An 18,237-nucleotide genomic window follows, 5' to 3' on the forward strand; every position below is an offset into this window, starting at 1 on the left:
ATAATTAAGATATAGGGAGAAAAATGAGCATGATAGCTACTGCTACCACCCCGTTTCAAAGGAGACGCTCCTATATTCCATCCGTCCATACATCCACTATAAAGTTATCGAGTCATGGCCCTTAAAGGCAGAGCTTGACTGTGTGTCACCCCCTCTCCTTTAAAGAATGGAAAGCTGTATAGGCAATGCATGCTTTATTCCGTTTCCTGACCAACACAGGACTCGACTTACGCTTGTGATACAAGCAAAAAAGAAAAACAAATATTAAAAAGAGGAGTTATAGTCGTGAGATATTGCTCATTTAACTTCAAGAGTGTATCTAATGTGCAAAAAGTGCCATCTAATCCATCATAACAAAGGAAGTTTGTTTTGAAAACCCCCACCCCCTTCCCAGTTAACTTTTATTCGCCCCAACCAACTTCTTTGTCACGCTAGAACTATCACGAAACCCTTGCCGATCATCTTCATGATTATGTCCATGTTACAGGAGGTCAAAAACACCACTAAAGTTAAGACGTCTTGTTTTCAATTTCAGGCTTGATCTGTGCTCTTTATTAAAGTGACCCTCTCTTCATGATTCAATATAATGTATATTTTGAAAGAAGGCCAGGCCGAAACAAGACAAGATACGCCCTGTATGGTGCTTATTCTAAAGGCGAACTCGAGACGCGTGCCACAGGCGGAGCCGTGGCATGATGACGAAGGTATGTACAAATAAAGGCGATGATTCACGAAAGGATCACAATATTTTTTTTTTTTTTTTAATATCAGGACGTCATTGATTTAGTATCTGTCTGTGATGCGGAGTGAGATGTCGCAATTTGTTAGTTTGGGACAGTAACAAAAACAATTAAGAGCTCGTAATTTGTCTTTGTTTAATTATCCGCCATTTGTGCTTTGAAACTACAGCCTGGCAAGGTCGCTAGTGAACTTGCTCTGCTTGGTGTTTTTAGGCCTGTGGCTTGCGTGTTTTTCAAGGTGCTCAAGGACATCGCATCCTTTTCAACCTGTTTTCTGTTCCGGTGATTATCTTATTTCAAGCCCTTTTTCTGTCACATCAAAATTAGCACAGGTTTTAGTGTTTTACACAAACAAGACCCGATTTTTTTTTAGGCGCAAATACGAAAATTTGATTAGTAGCGGAAGAGATCAGCTGGGTACGTGTTTTATGTGCGCTGTTTTAGATGGATCGCTACCAACTAGCCCAAATTTCGACATTACTGAACTGCAATGCTAGAAACAGAGGCAGAGAAGAGCTTTTATAAACTTTATTGCAAATCCATTCGTACGCTGATGCAGCGGACGTGCCGGAAGGAACTTGCTTTAGGCTGTGTGGTCCACCGCGATGACGTCTATTTCAACCAAGGAGTTCTGATAAAAGTGGAGAGGGAAAATGCTTGTTTTCATTACTTTCATTACTCGCCGAATTTAGCTGTCGTGGCACCTGCATTAGAACTGTTAGACGAGAAAGGACCGCTACAATAAAATAAAAATCTCTATAGCCAATCCTCGGCACATCACACCTCGAGAAACAAATTTGAACGGCGGTCCTGCCCTGGAAGCAGTGTGCCGACTTTAGAAGTAGGCGCTATATTCAAGAAAAGTGATATGACTAAGGAAGGTGTTTACAAATGTTATTTCTTGAAACTTGGCAGTGCAATAACGGTCTGTTTGCCGGTATTTGCTAAACATGGTAGACCGTCCTCTGTGCTATGATAAGTTGACCACGGTAAAACTGAAAAGACACGATAAACTCAAATATGGCTAGAGAATTCTGCAACCTAAAGTGCAAGCGCGCTGATTTTAAGCGCTGCAAGAGAGGAATGGACAAGACCAGCACTGGTGGCGTGTGCATGGGCCGCATAGGTGGATTGTAGACTTCTTTTGCACGAGTTACCTGTGTTGTGTCTTGTTCTCTCCCTCTGTCAAAGTGCTTCGGTGCAGCACGCCTTTACTTTGCAAACACTGTTTCATTTCCCGTTTAAGTTTCCAATGATAGTATAGTAAATAAAAGAATATTCATAAAACTGAAGGCGTACCTCCGGAAGCTTTGCTACTTGGAATGCAGCCCTTGCCGGGAAGTCCTTCTGAAAAACTACAAATGTGTTTGAGCTGCAGTTATAAATAGCAAAGTTGAACGCAGAATACATTTCTCTAGTAGTACAAACAGGATTAGTTGCATAACATGTCTGCAGATCGGTCTGCAAGGAGTCGTCTCCAAAGGTACCCGAATACTTTGTTGCCCGTGATTTAGTCATGTGCCTGTTCTACCACATGAGAATTTCATTTTAACCTGCACTACCTTCATTGGGTTTTGTTTTGTTTTTCATTCTCTAAGCGCGATTCTATAGGCAAGAATAAATCTCGGTTCGTAATTAAAAAACATCGCAAGAAGATGAAACTCCAAGCGGAGTACCCAGGCGAGCATTTATCCGAAGGTTATCCCGCAGAAAAACTAATTTTGTGCGCTTAACCCTTCTAAACAAGCGCAGAGTAAACTGTCAGTGTTTGTTTGTTTTTAACGTTTAGGATAGAGTTACGCACACTTTACAAAACATAGTACAAATAAATTAGATGGCATTTAAAAAAAAAACACCAATATAGACGTTTCGCTGTCTGTGCACGTGGTTGTACAGCAAAACGGACGTTATGCACCTGATGTGGATAATAATTACACCCTTAACTACCTAAAGCAAACAAATAAATCTTATTGTTGATTTCAGGCAGCAAGATTATATTGCGAAACAGAAGGCCACCAATACCGAAGGCGAGACAAGTTTTTAAATTTTCCTAATCCCAATGCAAGTGGTTTGTAATTTCTTCCCCCCAAAATAGGTATTTGAAATTTTAAGTTGGTTTCACCGAACTGCAACTTTATAAAATGGTGTCGCTGCGAGGAGTGTTGTTGCCGAAATTAAGTTAACTTGTATACATCATCGGATACAAAAAAAAAAAATGCATCTGTATTTCACACAAGAGAAGCGCAAGTGACACCATTTTATAAATTTTCAATCCTGGAAAGCAACTCAACTATAGTGTTCACATGCGCATTTTCGACATTCGATATATCGAAGCGCATTGGTAATTAAGAAATTTTAAAACACTGGCAGACCTTCGATGTTGGCGGCCTTCAGCTTCACAGTAGAATCTTGCTCGCTGTGGTAATGTTACAAAGTTGATGTGCTAATTACAGTTATCCTTAATAACGTTCATTACCTCAGGGCGTAAAGAGAGTTGTTAAAGAAAAATAGGGGGGGGGGGGGGAGGGAGGTCCGGCGCTATTAAATGAGTTAAAAAGGTTGGCTCATCGAATGAAGCTTTCTCATCGTCAAAATATTGAGCGTGTACATCTTACTGCAAAATAAAATTAGCCCCATTAGACCGCACGGACCACAGTTCTTAGAAGGAACAAGCTGCAAAGGTAAAAACATTACCCTGAATTATGCTAAGTTTTGGCTGTGTGCTGGCAAATGTGCGCTATAAAGAAAATTATAAAATTTGTGTCGCACAAAGAAAAGATAGTGCTCCCTGCTTCACTCAAATTTGTGTTCATGTGTTCTAGCTTCAGTGTTACGGGTGTCAGCGAGAGCATAACAGTGTTTGATTACCTTCTGAAAGACACATGAATCCACTAGATTATTATTTTTTTTTTAAGCGCCACAACGAAATGCACTCACAATGGCGCCGTTTTGAGAGAGTTCCTGAAGAGGAAGGAAACAGCGAAACCTAGACCACACTATTTAGGTGGCAGCACAGGTTCTAAAGGTCGCTTAGAAATATCGTTTTATGGCGCGAAACCTTCCTTCATGGAAAGTGGATTGTTGGGCGAGTTGGTTGGACATTATGTTAAAACAGCACTCAAAATGTGTGTTTGTCTTCCTATCTGTATGTTTCTAGCGCTGTTTTAACATAACTTCCTTCATGGCAGTCGCGCCTGCGAGTGTGTTATTCGTGACATCTGACAAATCTTCTATTATCCGATCGCGTGACTATATATGCCAGAGCATTTGCTATTTCTTCTCGCCTGAAGTGTTGGAATTGACGCTTGTGCGTTGTCTTCCTTTATTGGCCTTAAGCTCGCCAAATAACATGTTGTGCGTAGTCATGTATTTCCAACGCTTGAAAGCTGCCTACCCCATCAGCGGGGCATTGTGTAATATATAGTTGCGCAATTGCTGGTCGGCTGGCTGGCCAAACTGGTTTGAAATTCGCGCCCAGTAGTATTAGTCTCCATTGTCAGCAGCGCTTCAGTCCAGGAGACGCTCATGTACGCTTCCTAGAAAAGGTCAAATGGTTAGTTAAATGAGTACGACGCTCCAAAGCGACTCAAGCTATGAGAGATGCTGTAGTTGAGGGCTCCAGAAATCCCGACCAACTGGGGTTCTTTCACGTGAGCTGACACCTAGAAAATGACAGGTCAAACCCTATGCTGGTTCACAATTTCAACAGAATTTCTCAGTATAATTTTCAACACAGCTGCCTGCCTGGTTGCATTAAAGTAATCCCGAAAACAAAGCTTTTCATTTTAAAATTTCCGATCTTACGAAGACGGCTAGCAACAGCCCCCAGGTTACCTCTGATTAAGCAGCCGTGTCGGCTTCCAAACGCCTGGTATTTTAAAATTAAAATTTTGGTTGGAGACTCTTGAAGTTTCTTGGAAACTACTTCGCCGAACACTGACACTGCTGACTTGAGGGACAACGTGGCCGCTAGGAATGAATGCCTTCACGTACGTTGTTTCCGAGTCTTCTGAGCTTCCGCTATATTACCTGCTCCCTGGGCAGAAAACTTCAGTGGAAAATATCGTGAAACTCATTCTGTAACGACGTCATCATCTACCATGTTTTCTCTCTCCCTCTTTCTCTTCTTCCCGCTCCCTTTCGTAGTGCTGGTAGTAGAAGGGTGCTCTTTCCTTCCTGACATTAAAGTTTTACCTTTCTCCCTTCCTTTTTTTAAGGATGTGCCTAAAGTTACGTTGGACGGACCCGGTGCACGTTTTTACCGGTGCGTCCGATGGATCCGACCGCTGTGTCTTGATGTTGTGGCTAAAGTTACATCGGGCGAACCCGGCACATTTTTTTCTCTGGGTACGTCAATTTTCGAAGTTCAACGTAACACGCGAAGCAGTCGCACAGGTTCGGCACCACGAACACAACGGTGTTTTTTGATCGTAACATCCATGAGGCTCAAACATGAGGCGCGCGCAGTGGCTAGCTTTAGCCATTATTTTTCCCATGTTTACACACTGCCCGATATGGGCAACTGGCGTCCGATGCGCGTATACTTCAAGCGCAGCAAAAAAAACATTTATCAAAACAGAATGCATTTCGGTTGCACACTGCTCGGTACAAGTCGCTGGGCAGCAGCGTTGAACGGCAAATTTACTCTATTTTATTTCCACGGAGACGCGTGATTCTATTCCGTGTACCAAAATCTTCCGCTCGTATACGTGACTACGGCTAAGCAGGGGCCGTTCGAGTGGCTTACGGTAACCTCGAACCTACCTGGGTTTAAATTGCATCTACGCGAAATTTAACGAGGCTGCAGGCTAAGCATATAATTGTCTAGTCTCCCGTAAATACCCACATCGCTGTTCGTACGGAAGCGGACCATTCGCCTTCTGTCTTTCCGGTTGTGTATTCATCTATTACGGTGCAGCACGTCTTCGCCAGGCTCGCCGCCTATTAGGCATGTATTTTACCATGGTTGTGAGATATAAAGGAATGATTTAATGAGAAACATCCTTTGTCGCATGTAAAGTACTACATTATGAGCATTGCATTACATTACTTTATTAGGAGGAGATCTCTGCGCGTGAATGTGCGTGTGTATATTAGAATGCATATTAAAACCGTGCGAAAGGACAACGGACAATGAAGAAACCAGCACTCCATCCTATTGTTTTTTTTCCTCGTCCGTTGTACTTTCGCGCGGTTGTAATATGCATTCTAATACTTATCACCAACTAGTAGTAGTAAGTGGTTTTATTGAAATAAACAAAACGGTAAACAGATGTTTGCGAGTCCCAGTATCATCAGAAGCACCTGAACTGGGGCGGCAGAAATAAAGGGATAGGAAGAGGGAGATCAAATAAAAGAGGTAAGCGACAGGAAGAAAGACAGTGTAGACCAACTAGCCCGCCTTTCTCTGTTATACGTGCACATATCTCTGCTGGTGTATGCCGCGTCGCTTTCATGCAACCTGTGCGCGTGACAGCGGCTCCCGCCGCACACAACCCTGAGCGAAGATAATGATCTGCGTCATTTTCGGAATGAAACTATACGTTAGAATGGGTGAACATTTCTTAACACCTCCTGACTGAACTTCATGCATGGTATAGCAAGCAGAACGCGGACATACGTTGGACGTAACTATGGCTGACAATATCCATGTGCCTATATCAACATACGCTGTTACCGAGAAACGAATGTTCGGGTGCCTCAGACGTATTTTTAGCCACTTCGTTTTTTTTTAATGCGTTTTATCTTTTACACTGAGAAGCGAGAACCAGCAAAACAATAATCGTGGTCACATAACTTGCTTCGATGTATTTCGCATCGAATGAGTAACACATATCTGATGTGATGGAATGAGAGAAGGCTGATTACAAGATTACAAGGATTACAAGGAGAGCTTCGGGCTCTCTGTGCCGACGTGGGAACTGCCCTCTACACCTGGCGCCTAGCCGAGTGTCCTCCAGGACCCCTACTGTGGGAAGTTTTACCAAACCAAACCAATTACAAGATGTCATAACGTTGCGCATTATTATATGAGCGCGGTATGCGCCCGTTAAACTAAGCTGAGAACCATTTTCGCGCGTGTTCTACGGTGACAACATTCTTTCCCCGCTTAATATTTGTTTGCGCTAAACATCACGCGGGCAGTAACTTGTACTTCAGTTTTAGATACTTAGCTTCGTCACTGGAGCAAGCGCTTATTGATAGTTGCATCAGCATACAGCACTATGCGTGCTTTGCGATAAGCTATATACCCTTCTGTGATGAAATTGCTGCTCTGAGACAAAAAGAAAAGAAAGAAAACTGGATTGCTGAGTATTATAATCCACTGTTGTTAGCAAGTGCCTGGTGACTTGTTTAACGGCCCCCAAAAGTACTGAATGCACTATCCCCCACTCTTAGGTGTGTAAATCAGCGGTCATTATAATATAGACTGCGCTGTATTTAGCAGCCTAGATCTTGCAATGCGTATACTCACATTCTGCGTAGACCTTGTTCATGTCCTTGTAGTCATTGTCGTGACGCTGGGGCTACGTCGACCCGGCCTTCACTTGGTAGCGTGCAGAGACTCGGGGTTGAAGAAGGACTGAATCTTCGAAGTTGGTAAAATATGTACAAGCAGGTTTAATGGCACTTTGAGAAAACTTATTTACAATATTTACACGAAAAAGAAGGGTACATCAGCAAAATGGCAAGCGTTAAGAGTTCATAGCGAGAAGCGACTGGATGAGCCGTTTACCCAGGGCTCAGAGCGACATTTCGTGCTCTGCAGCGTCCTTAAAAACCCCCTATGTCCAGCCCCTCTCTGAAGATGCTGACCAACCAAATCCAGGGCACGCCCCTCAGGTATCGGCATCCAATCGAACACATCACTGCACTGATGGTCTGAAGCACTGACTGGTCCGGCATTCATTCGTTGGGCGGGATCACTTGTTGGCGGGAAAAGCTTGGGAACGGCGAGGAGAGGAGGTACATTTCTATTCTTCAGCAAAGAAACCACAGGCTGGTTCTGACAAGGGGTTTTACTTCTCAGAAACCCGAGTGCACGTGGCGCCGCATAGGGCTCCCAACATTGTCCCTTTTCGACAATTGCAAATCTTTCCTGCATTCCCGGGAAATCACTTAATGGCCGTATGAGTCATGCTCCTTTCTTGTCCTGCACGTCAGCGGACATGTCACTCTGTCGTCTCCTTTGGATAGGAGGCATTCATCACTGGAGGATAGCACTTTTCGACTGGAAGGGTGAACAAAAGAAAGAAAGCACTTCCTGCTATTTCCCGCAGGGGGACGTTTCTTTGTGTTTTTCCAGACGTTCTCTTGACAGGGTCAATTTGGCATTTGCAGGTTGTCCACAAAGCAAAACATGCTTACAAAACAGGATTCCTGGAAACAGGCTCACTTAGAGCCATTGGACCATCACCACATATTCACAAAACTTATCCATGCCCACAGGCGAACAATAGAGCGCGCAATTGCGGATGCTTGGTCGTAACAGCCTCCTCCCCCGCCAGAAGAGTCTCGGAGGGCAGCAGTCCCAGCTGCTGCATGAAGAGACGACTTAATGGTCTGCACGTGAACGCTTGAAGCTCGCTGTTGCTTGTCGCGTTGTCTTGATTGTTGTAGGCCAAATTGCTCGAGCTGTCTGAAACTCAACCACATGTCGAAGCAAGCACTCGGCTCCCGTCTGAAGAGACCAGGTCAAAAGAAAACTGCCATTGTTGTTCGAGAAAAGCCCACTCTCAAGACGTTCAGGACCCACGTATTCCTAGAAAACCAAACGTGCTGCTTTACATAGCCACACATATACAAGCGCACGAAAAAAAAAAAAAAAAAAACCTGATTATCAATTTGGATACATGGTGAGGAACATCTCGGACCGCTTAGAAAGAGCGGCTAAGCGCGTCCGCATTCCCATTTAACCTCCCCTTTTTGTATCTTATTTCAAAATTGTACTGCTGTAAAATCAAGCTCCACCTAAGAAGGCGACTGTTCTTCGATGTCGCAGTTTGCAGCCAAGCCAGGGGACAATGGTCCGTCTCTACGGTGAATTTGGCCCCTCCAAGATAGCACTGCAATTTTTGAATGGCCCATACAATGCAAGCGCATTCTTTCTCTGACGCGCAATAAGCCCTCTCTCTAGAACTCAGTTTTCTGCTCAAGTAGAGCACGGGGTGCTCATTACCGTCGTCATCTCTCTGGCAGAGAACAGCACCTAACCCTCGATCACTGGCATCACACTGGACCGTGAATTCTCGGCCATAGTCTGGAGCTCGCAATACCGGACGGTTAATCAGCACAGCCTTCAGGTTTACGAAGGAGGCTTCCTTTTGTTCGTCCCAGACTACATTTGTCGGTTCTGTCTTGCGGAGAGCGTCGGTCAGAGGGCTGGCCAAAGCTGAATAGTTAGGGATGTAGTGATTGTAGTATCCAGTCAGACCTAGGAATGCTCGAATTTCCGTCTTCGTGCTCGGCCGCGGGTAGTCTGCTACCGCAGAAATCTTAATCTCGCTGGGTTTCCTGAAACCTTGACCTACATTGTGACCCAAGTAGTCCACGGTCGCCCTTGCCAGGCAACATTTCTCGGCCTTTACGGTTAGTCCAGCTTGACGCAAAAGGCTCAGTACAGCTCTTAGATGTACCATATGGTCCGCCCATGAGTCGGAAAAAACCGCAATGTCGTCTAAATAAGGCACCGCGAATGTTTCACACCCCTTTAAAACCCTATCCATGAGTCGTGAAAAACAAAATGGAGCATTTTTGAGCCCGAAACTCATCATTGTTGGCTGGTAGCTGCCCGTCGGAGTGACGAAAGCCGCGTATCTGCTGGCGCGTTCAGTGAGCGGTACTTGCCAATATCCTCGAGTAAGGTCCAGCGTAGTCACATATGCCGCTCTACTGACCTGTTCTACTCTCTCCTCAATATTCGGAATAGGATACACTTGATCCCTGGTGAGAGAATTTAGCTTTCGGTAGTCTACCACAGGCCTAGGGTCTTTACCTGGAGCTTCTACTAAGATCATAGGCGAAGCATAATCGCTTTCCGAGGGTTTTATTACTCCCAATTCCAGCATGCGAGTTACTTCCCTATCCAGAATTTCTCTTTGCCTTGGAGAAAATCGGTAGCACCTTGATCGCACTGGCACGTCTGAAGTCAGCTCAATATCGTGCTCAGTCAAATCAGTTCTGCCTGGCCTGTCCACGAAGCAGGCCTCAAACTCTGTTATTATCTCGCCCAGATCGGACAGCTGGGATTTCTTTAGTTCTCCTCTCTGCTCCGTCTTTTTGAGAAGCTCCTGAGCGTTGCTTCCTTTTCCGCTGAGGCAAATCAAGTTGTCCCCCATCTCCTCGGGAAGGTTTAACGTTAGATTTACCACGGCTTCCCTCTGCACATAAGGCTTCATAAGATTGCAATGATAAATGCGCACTGCTTTACGCCTACCGGGGAATTTCACTTCGTAGTTAGTGTTAGAAAGCTTTGCAACGACTTCATCAGGTCCTTCCCACTGTACTTCGAGCTTATTCCTGAGATCATTGGCTTGCTCCATAGCTAAGTCCTCTCGGGTTCCAATTAAAAGTCTCGTGAGATTACTAGACACCGGCGGCAAGAGGTTACTCTCTAGAACGTCCTCATTCCGTGTCTTATCAAGCTCACTTTCTAGTTGACTTATCTGAGATGCCTCGCTCTCAAAGTTTTCTGACCGGCTATCTTCCGCATTTACCACTGTTTTAACTGCCGTTTCCTCCGCTGTGGATTTTTCTGGAATGAGCAGTGTAGCTAGTTCTCGCGCCTTTGAACGTGTTAAGGCTTGCACAACTCTGTCTCCGAAAAGGATGCCCCTCTTTCGCAGCAGCATGTCCGATTTGTTGGAGAACAAATACGGATAGCACTTAGGAAGCTTTCCTGAAACGGCAGCCTCGGTTGTTAATTCGCCGAAAGGGCCCTCGATGACCACGTTCGCGATCGGCAAGCACACACTCTGTTCCTCAACTACCTGTCGGATCCATGCACACTGTCCTGTATAGTCGGAAGGCGACACATACGCCGGATGGACAACATCCATCGTTGCGGCCGAATCGCGCAGTACCTTGCAAGGCTTCCCGTTGACTACTAGGTCATGCATGTAAGGTTCCAAAAGCTGCATATTTTCATCGCAGTCACTGACATACGAGAAAACAAACCTTTCTTTCCGGCAGTTGACGGCAATGTGACCCTGCTCATTACACCTAAAGCATGTGAGCGGCTTCCTAGCCCCAAGCTTGTTCTTTGTGTTCTGCGCGTTGGTCACTTCCCCACTTTTCTCACTGCCGTCCTTTCTAGGGCGTTTGCCTGAAGAAGCCTTCCTTTCTTCGTTTGCAAATCTAGCAAAGTGCCTTTTCTGACGGTTATTTACACTCAACTTGGGATTGCGGAGCCTATCCACTGCTGGGTTGCTGAATTGTCGGCGCGAAGCGTACTCCTCAATGACTTCGGCAGCTTCAGTTGCCGACTTAATGTCGCCTCGGTCCTGTAACCAATTTCTTTCTTTTTCTGGGAGGCAGTTATAAAACTGCTCCAAAAGAATTCGCTCGACTACAGCGTCCCTATCACTGTAGGAATCAGTGCTCTTTAGCCACTCGCCCAAATTTACTCTTAAATTGTACAGGAATTCAGGGTAACTCTCGTCCCTGGACTTAGTAGCTTTCCGAAAACGTTGTCTGAACGCCTCGGCGCTAAGCCTATACTTTCTCAGAAGGCAAGCTTTGACCTTCTCGTAGTTGTCCGCGTCCTCCTTGCTTAGCCGCGCGACAACCTCCGCTGCCTCGCAGGGCAGAACCGTCAATAATCTCTGAGACCAAGTGTCTCGCTGGAAGGACAGTTTTTCGCAGGTTCGCTCAAAGTTAGCCAGATACAGACCGATATCCCCTGATATCACATATGGCTGCATGTACTTTGACATCTTGAAATCTGCCTCCTTGTTGAGAAGAGGTACCGCTAGCTGGGGACAATCGCCCGACCTCTTGCTCAACTCTAGTTCTAATTTCCGGAGCTCAATTTCTTGGTCCAGCTTTTTTGCTTCTCTTTCACGCTTCTTTTCCTCTTTTTCCCACTCTTTCTGCTGTCTGAGCTGTTCCTTTTTTTGACCGACGAGGTTCCATGCTTCACTGAGCTCCTCATCATCGGTTCCCAGATCAGTGATTGCCTTTATAATCAAGGGTTTTCGTGCCAAACCACTTGTATCAATTCCCAATTCCTCACACAATAGCAACAGGTCCGGTTTCTGCAGCTTTTGTAGGTCCATGATCGCTCCGAGTGTCGGCTACTTCCAAAACAACAGTGCAAACTACCAAACCTAAAGGCGTTTCAACACTTTTTACCAGTTCTAAAATCTAACCCTGTTCTAGAACCTGGTCCACATCAGAAGAAAAGCCAAGCACTCACCCACACATGCGATCGATGTTCCGAGCTGCTGTCTTGTTGGCCGATTGTTGCGCCTGCTTGTTGCTTGAGATGCCACCTCCGATCACCAGATGTTGTGGCTTGCAGATTCTGATCCACCTCGAATCACCAGATGTTGTGGCTTGTAGATTCAGATCCCAACGCTGGTCACCAGTTGTCGTGCTTGCAGATTCAGATCCCACCGCTGATCACCAGTCTCTTCGGGGGCGTGGGTTCGTATCCCACCGCTGCCACCAGTTGTCGTGACGCTGGGGCTACGTCGACCCGGCCTTCACTTGGTAGCGTGCAGAGACTCGGGGTTGAAGAAGGACTGAATCTTCGAAGTTGGTAAAATATGTACAAGCAGGTTTAATGGCACTTTGAGAAAACTTATTTACAATATTTACACGAAAAAGAAGGGTACATCAGCAAAATGGCAAGCGTTAAGAGTTCATAGCGAGAAGCGACTGGATGAGCCGTTTACCCAGGGCTCAGAGCGACATTTCGTGCTCTGCAGCGTCCTTAAAAACCCCCTATGTCCAGCCCCTCTCTGAAGATGCTGACCAACCAAATCCAGGGCACGCCCCTCAGGTATCGGCATCCAATCGAACACATCACTGCACTGATGGTCTGAAGCACTGACTGGTCCGGCATTCATTCGTTGGGCGGGATCACTTGTTGGCGGGAAAAGCTTGGGAACGGCGAGGAGAGGAGGTACATTTCTATTCTTCAGCAAAGAAACCACAGGCTGGTTCTGACAAGGGGTTTTACTTCTCAGAAACCCGAGTGCACGTGGCGCCGCATAGGGCTCCCAACATTGTCCCTTTTCGACAATTGCAAATCTTTCCTGCATTCCCGGGAAATCACTTAATGGCCGTATGAGTCATGCTCCTTTCTTGTCCTGCACGTCAGCGGACATGTCACTCTGTCGTCTCCTTTGGATAGGAGGCATTCATCACTGGAGGATAGCACTTTTCGACTGGAAGGGTGAACAAAAGAAAGAAAGCACTTCCTGCTATTTCCCGCAGGGGGACGTTTCTTTGTGTTTTTCCAGACGTTCTCTTGACAGGGTCAATTTGGCATTTGCAGGTTGTCCACAAAGCAAAACATGCTTACAAAACAGGATTCCTGGAAACAGGCTCACTTAGAGCCATTGGACCATCACCACATATTCACAAAACTTATCCATGCCCACAGGCGAACAATAGAGCGCGCAATTGCGGATGCTTGGTCGTAACATCATCCATAGAGGCCAAGTAGATCGTGCACTTTACAACTGCGCATACGTGTATGTGACGATTGACAAGCAGCAAAGATCGATTATACTTCTTACGCTATTTCATTTGATTTGGCCTTGATAGCAGATTAACCAAAAGATAAAACTTTCCTCCAGATCCGGCATCACAACGTGAAAATGAGAAGCAGAAGAATTCATAGCCTTCACAGCTTGAGTGAGGGTGTTGCAAAAATATTTTGTGGCAACCTATGCGACCCATGGGACTTCTGTAGTATTCACAAGCATGTCACTTAAGATGCATGCTTAATGGTAATAACAATTTTTAATGTTTATTGCGAACTTTCGTTACTTCTAAACAATATATATATATATATATATTGTGTCTACATGGCAATGAAATATCTGCCTCTTAATTAGTTCTAGCCATATTCTGATATCATTAGCTCGCCCTTTCATTCCTGATGCAAGAAAAAAAATGTTGAGATGTCTGCATGAAAATTACCATTGTCAAGGCTCATTCCAGTAGCTTGAAGTATGTTCCCAAGGTTGATGAGGGTCTGTTCTTTGTCAAACAATAAAAGAAAAAAAAAAACAACATATACGCACATATTTACAAAGGCTGCAAAATGGAGATACTAAGGAAAAAAATTGTTGTTTAGGCTACTAGAGTATTTATTCAAAAAAAAAAAAGGCAACAAATTTACTCAATTAAGGTACCCACTTATTTTTATTTATCCTTCAATGTTGTTATGGGTGTACTATTTGACAGGGCACTCCTACTTTAAAGGTGTTGGTTGAGGACTCAGAAAAAATTATCTGAATAATAAGTTTCAGCATTCAACAAAACTTTAAACGTGAAATAGTTTTGCGCTGCAGAGAAAAAGTAACTTGTAGACTACATACTTATCAGAGTTTATCTCAACTATTATGCCCTTTAAACACGTTTCGTTGGTTAATTTTCGCCCTTTGTGAGTGCAGTATTTTGTTCGTACGAAAATCACTCCTCGGTTAAGGATCACTCTTAACGTGCTATATATGTGTATGTGTCCCTGTATACGAGCTCGTACTGCTGGGTCCAGCATGTTATTAATATGTCAGCAAGTTTTAGCTATTTTGATTATTTCTCATCATTATCACCTGCACTACAACCCGTATTAGGTGGCATTGTATCCACACAACCCTCCCTCAATGATAAGAACCGATCAATTCCCGGTCATTCCTCTGGCAGAAACATTACATGCGTCTTGCAGTTTACATTCATCCATAGGCGCTTTCTATAATGCTTCAATTGATGGCAGCCAAAAAAGAAACTGCCTCCTTGCCTTTGGCCTGGATGTGACTTTAATCATTGGCTCACTCTTACTGTACAGTATAGCTACATAGCTCCTCTGCCGCTCGTATGAATAGAGCGTATGTCCACTAAACAGTTCCGATACTCAGACTCTTGTAGTCCATGCGTTTGGGCCGGTAATCAAGCAATCAGGTCGGCAAATTACAGCTAAAGAAATATAATCCCTGACAATACAATAGAAAACGCTTTCGACGCAATAAGACGCGCTGACGGCTTAATTGCTACACTAAAGGGGGTGTAAGAAGCTTTGTGTGACTAGCGGAATAAAAAATTCAAAATGCGTCTGAGTGCGATCCAGCCTTGTCATGCAATATACTGCATGCACTAGAACGCGTCAGAGGTGTGTCACATTACTAGAATCAAAAGCGGGTCAATACGACGGAAAAACTGGTAAAACCTGTTAATTAAGAAGCAAAACCCAGATATGTGAAATGGGCGTACGCGGGTACAGAAGTTTTGTCAGTTACCTTTAAAGGCCCGTTCACACTTGCGACTCGCAGCGGTCGCGCGACCGTTTTGGTCGAAAAGCGACAGTCGCAAATGGTCGCATCGGTCGAAAAGCGACTGCCGCGGGCCGTTCGGGCAATGCTCGATTTCCAGTCGCGTGACTGCTGGTCGCAAACCGTTAAACCAATCAGCGGCTCAGCTGACGCGAAGGTAAGTTAGCTTTACTCTATGTGGTGAACAGTCAAGGTAGACACGATGTGGAAAGCAACCCACAAGTCGCATTCGCAAGTGTGAACATCGGTTGCTCTCTGGTCGCTTGCGACTGCTGGTCGCGCGTCCTTCGCGAGTCGCAAGTGTGAATAGACCTTAAAGCCGTTACATTGACGTAATTACCTGTCGTGTTTGGGCGACGATGCCAGCGTCAAATTTGTTCGTTCCTGGATGGGATCCAACTTGGCCTGAGACGTAGACAGTGTTGCCCACACGAACTGCGTGGCTGTCAACGAATAAACTCTATACCACATGCCAGAGTACCACCGCGTTGATACGACCATGACAGATTTACTCAATATTTGGCAACATTTGCAGCGATGATCGCCTAAAACTGTGTACTCCTACGACGAATAATGGTGAAGTAATCAAAAGTAGAGCAAACTAAAAGAAAAAATTTGTGATAGGTTAGGCCATTTGCATACAAGAAAACCATGACAACGTAGCGACAAACAACTGAATGAAAATGCATCTGAACACCACCCGATGGGTAGGAAAGGAACCCACACGCCCTTTTGTACTTTCGTAGTTGAAGTAAAAAATTCGTCCCGACCCAGGCCACGCGAGATAAGGGCGAAGTCCCTTTCGGCTCGATTTGAGATACTTAAAAAACGCTACGTTCCTGAGCAACCGAATGGATGCACAAGTCCGTAAACAAATTGGTCAAGTGACATTTCGCGCTTACCTGTACGGGCCTATGGCCTTCGGGGCATCAGGCGTATTGATGACGGTTTTGGTAAGCGGCATGGCTACAGCTTCTCTTCGGTTGCTTCCCAGTGCTGCTATCTCGTCGACTGGTCGCGGCTACAGGCCAAGCGCACACCAGGAGGCGCAGAGGACGCAGTCTGAGATAGCGTCAATTGCTCAGGAGTTGTACGCTAGATTGGCACATCATAAAACGCACTGCGGAAAGCCTGCAAGCGCCACTGATATGGGAACGAAGGAGCATGCAAAGGCATCCACATGTGTAGCTCGCTAGCGCTGCCAAGAACACGACGCGCTTATCAAGCCGTTCTTGCAAAGCATGCTTGCAGATTAAGGCGAATGGTCGCCGTGTACCTTACCACAAAAATGAATGTAAATTAAAATATACACGGTAAGAAAAAAAAAAACTTGCATTATAATGGAAGTTTGAAGCGAAATGCTGCCGTGTTGGCTGCATCCTAAGATATACTGAGCGCAAAGAAAGAAGTAATGAAGGCCATGAAAAGTACGCCTTGTGACGAATATTGATCAGCGATTTCATGAAACTGCAAACTATTGGCTGACTTCGTTTTGGAAAGCGTTTTGTAAAGGCGGTGTCGATGGCCTTGGACGTTAGCGGAAAATCCCGAATGGTCGACGACAGAATCATGGCTTCACAGCCACATAACCCCGCGCGGGAATTTCAGACAGCCCACAACAATCACTTTAAACGTGATGTCACTAAAGGAATAAAATCTATTAACATTGCAAGCAATGCGAAATAAAAGTCGCCGCATACATCTCAATTGATTTAGCTTAATAAAGGAATTGACTTCAATGGAAAAAAAAATTAAACAATGCGGGTTTTAGGTGCAACTCGAACCCACAACGTTTGGTTTGCGAGCTAGACACCTTTTTTGTTTTTATTACACGACAGTTGTTACATGCGGTAAAATCCAGCAAGGAGCTATTTGTACAGAATATGTACAAAGCGGTCAGCAAGTGGCTGCAATAGCACTAACTTTGCGCGAATAACTATAAAACAACAAAAGGGTGGCAAGGGCACAGATTGTTTCAACAATCGAAACCAGTCCGAGGAAAAGTCATTTTCTTCGTAAATATACTATAGGTACAGCATGATATAGTTAAAAGGCGTCCGCATGGGCGAGACAACGAGTCCAACGCTTCGGCTCAATGTGCGCGTTTTTTGAAGCCTGCTGTGGAATCCGATGAAGAAAATCCTCTCGTATCGTAATCAAGCTGTGCAACCCCACGATATCATACACTGTAAGAATTCAAAGCATTTCTTTTCAGTACGTTAATAAACAATAGTTTAATGGTTTCAGGCATATCGCACCGAGGATAGTACACGGAAAAGTCCCTAAAGCCACGTTTTAATAGGTGTAGCTTCAGTGTGCAATTTTAAAAAGGAAAACGTTTTAGTGAAAGCAGAAATCGGCACTGCGCACTCGCGTTATGGCAACATGATCATTTAAATCAAAATATACACAACGATACAATAGTGGTGAAAAAATCACCCTTATCAAATTACTGTATAGGCTCTTCCGCGAAACAGCGTATACAAACACTCATTAGTGAGCCGAATAGTCGAAAGCTTCACCGAAGCGTAAACTTCCTGTACAAAGCCTAGTAAATCAAAGCGACCAGTAAAATATGAGGTAACCATAAATTTAAGAAGCAAAGTCATGAAGTTAATCTGCAAAAATGATCTAGTAATCGAATTGAAACAGTCCCAGAAAATAGAAGAACCGGGCAGCTGTCTCATATAAAAGTACGCTAGGCCTAATTCTCCTTTACAAACAAATTACTGTTTCTCCCATAATAGAAAGTAGATGTCAGTATGAAATGGTTACAGGCTCCGTGGCGGCTTTGTGACCTTCGTGAGCGGCCGCATAATCATGGCGTTTTTGGCAGGGGTGAGCACTTTTCTGCTTCGGCGCATAACTCACAAAGCGATCGCTTTCCGCAAGATGCTTTCTACCTCTTCTTTCATCAGGCTCCGTTGCACCCACGTACGGGGAATGCATAAGCATGCCTAGTTTTTGCGTCCCACCTAAATTTGATAGTCATCACT

General features: G+C 44.8%; 1 protein-coding gene across 1 annotated transcript; it reads right to left on the reverse strand.

Moving 5' to 3' along the window:
* Window positions 1-1,252: 1,252 nt before the first annotated feature.
* Window positions 1,253-16,297, reverse strand: LOC146178214 (rutC family protein C23G10.2-like). Its single transcript, XM_084579720.1, has 7 exons — window positions 16,144-16,297; window positions 15,582-15,684; window positions 13,893-13,947; window positions 13,393-13,429; window positions 7,216-7,247; window positions 2,040-2,095; window positions 1,253-1,371 (listed from the first exon to the last, which is right to left on the reverse strand). Exons 1-7 carry the CDS (start codon window positions 16,203-16,205, stop codon window positions 1,324-1,326), a joined length of 393 nt encoding a protein of 130 aa, XP_084435846.1. The 5' UTR covers window positions 16,206-16,297; the 3' UTR covers window positions 1,253-1,323.
* Window positions 16,298-18,237: the final 1,940 nt, after the last annotated feature.

Source organism: Amblyomma maculatum, chromosome 9 (assembly GCF_055883805.1).
Source record: "Amblyomma maculatum isolate TAMU_Amacu chromosome 9, ASM5588380v1, whole genome shotgun sequence".
NCBI lineage: Eukaryota > Metazoa > Arthropoda > Arachnida > Ixodida > Ixodidae > Amblyomma > Amblyomma maculatum.

What these genes read in the sequence shown, in the direction of transcription:
- LOC146178214 (XM_084579720.1), bottom strand. Translation starts at nt 16,205, where the DNA reads ATGCCGCTTACCAAAACCGTCATCAATACGCCTGATGCCCCGAAGGCC. An exon ending in TCGTCGCCCAAACACGACAG is followed by an intron (nt 13,948 to 15,581) that starts GTAATTACGTCA and finishes GACAAAGAACAG; the next exon opens with ACCCTCATCAACCTTGGGAA. An exon ending in TACTTGGCCTCTATGGATGA is followed by an intron (nt 7,248 to 13,392) that starts TGTTACGACCAA and finishes TCACGACAATGA; the next exon opens with CTACAAGGACATGAACAAGG.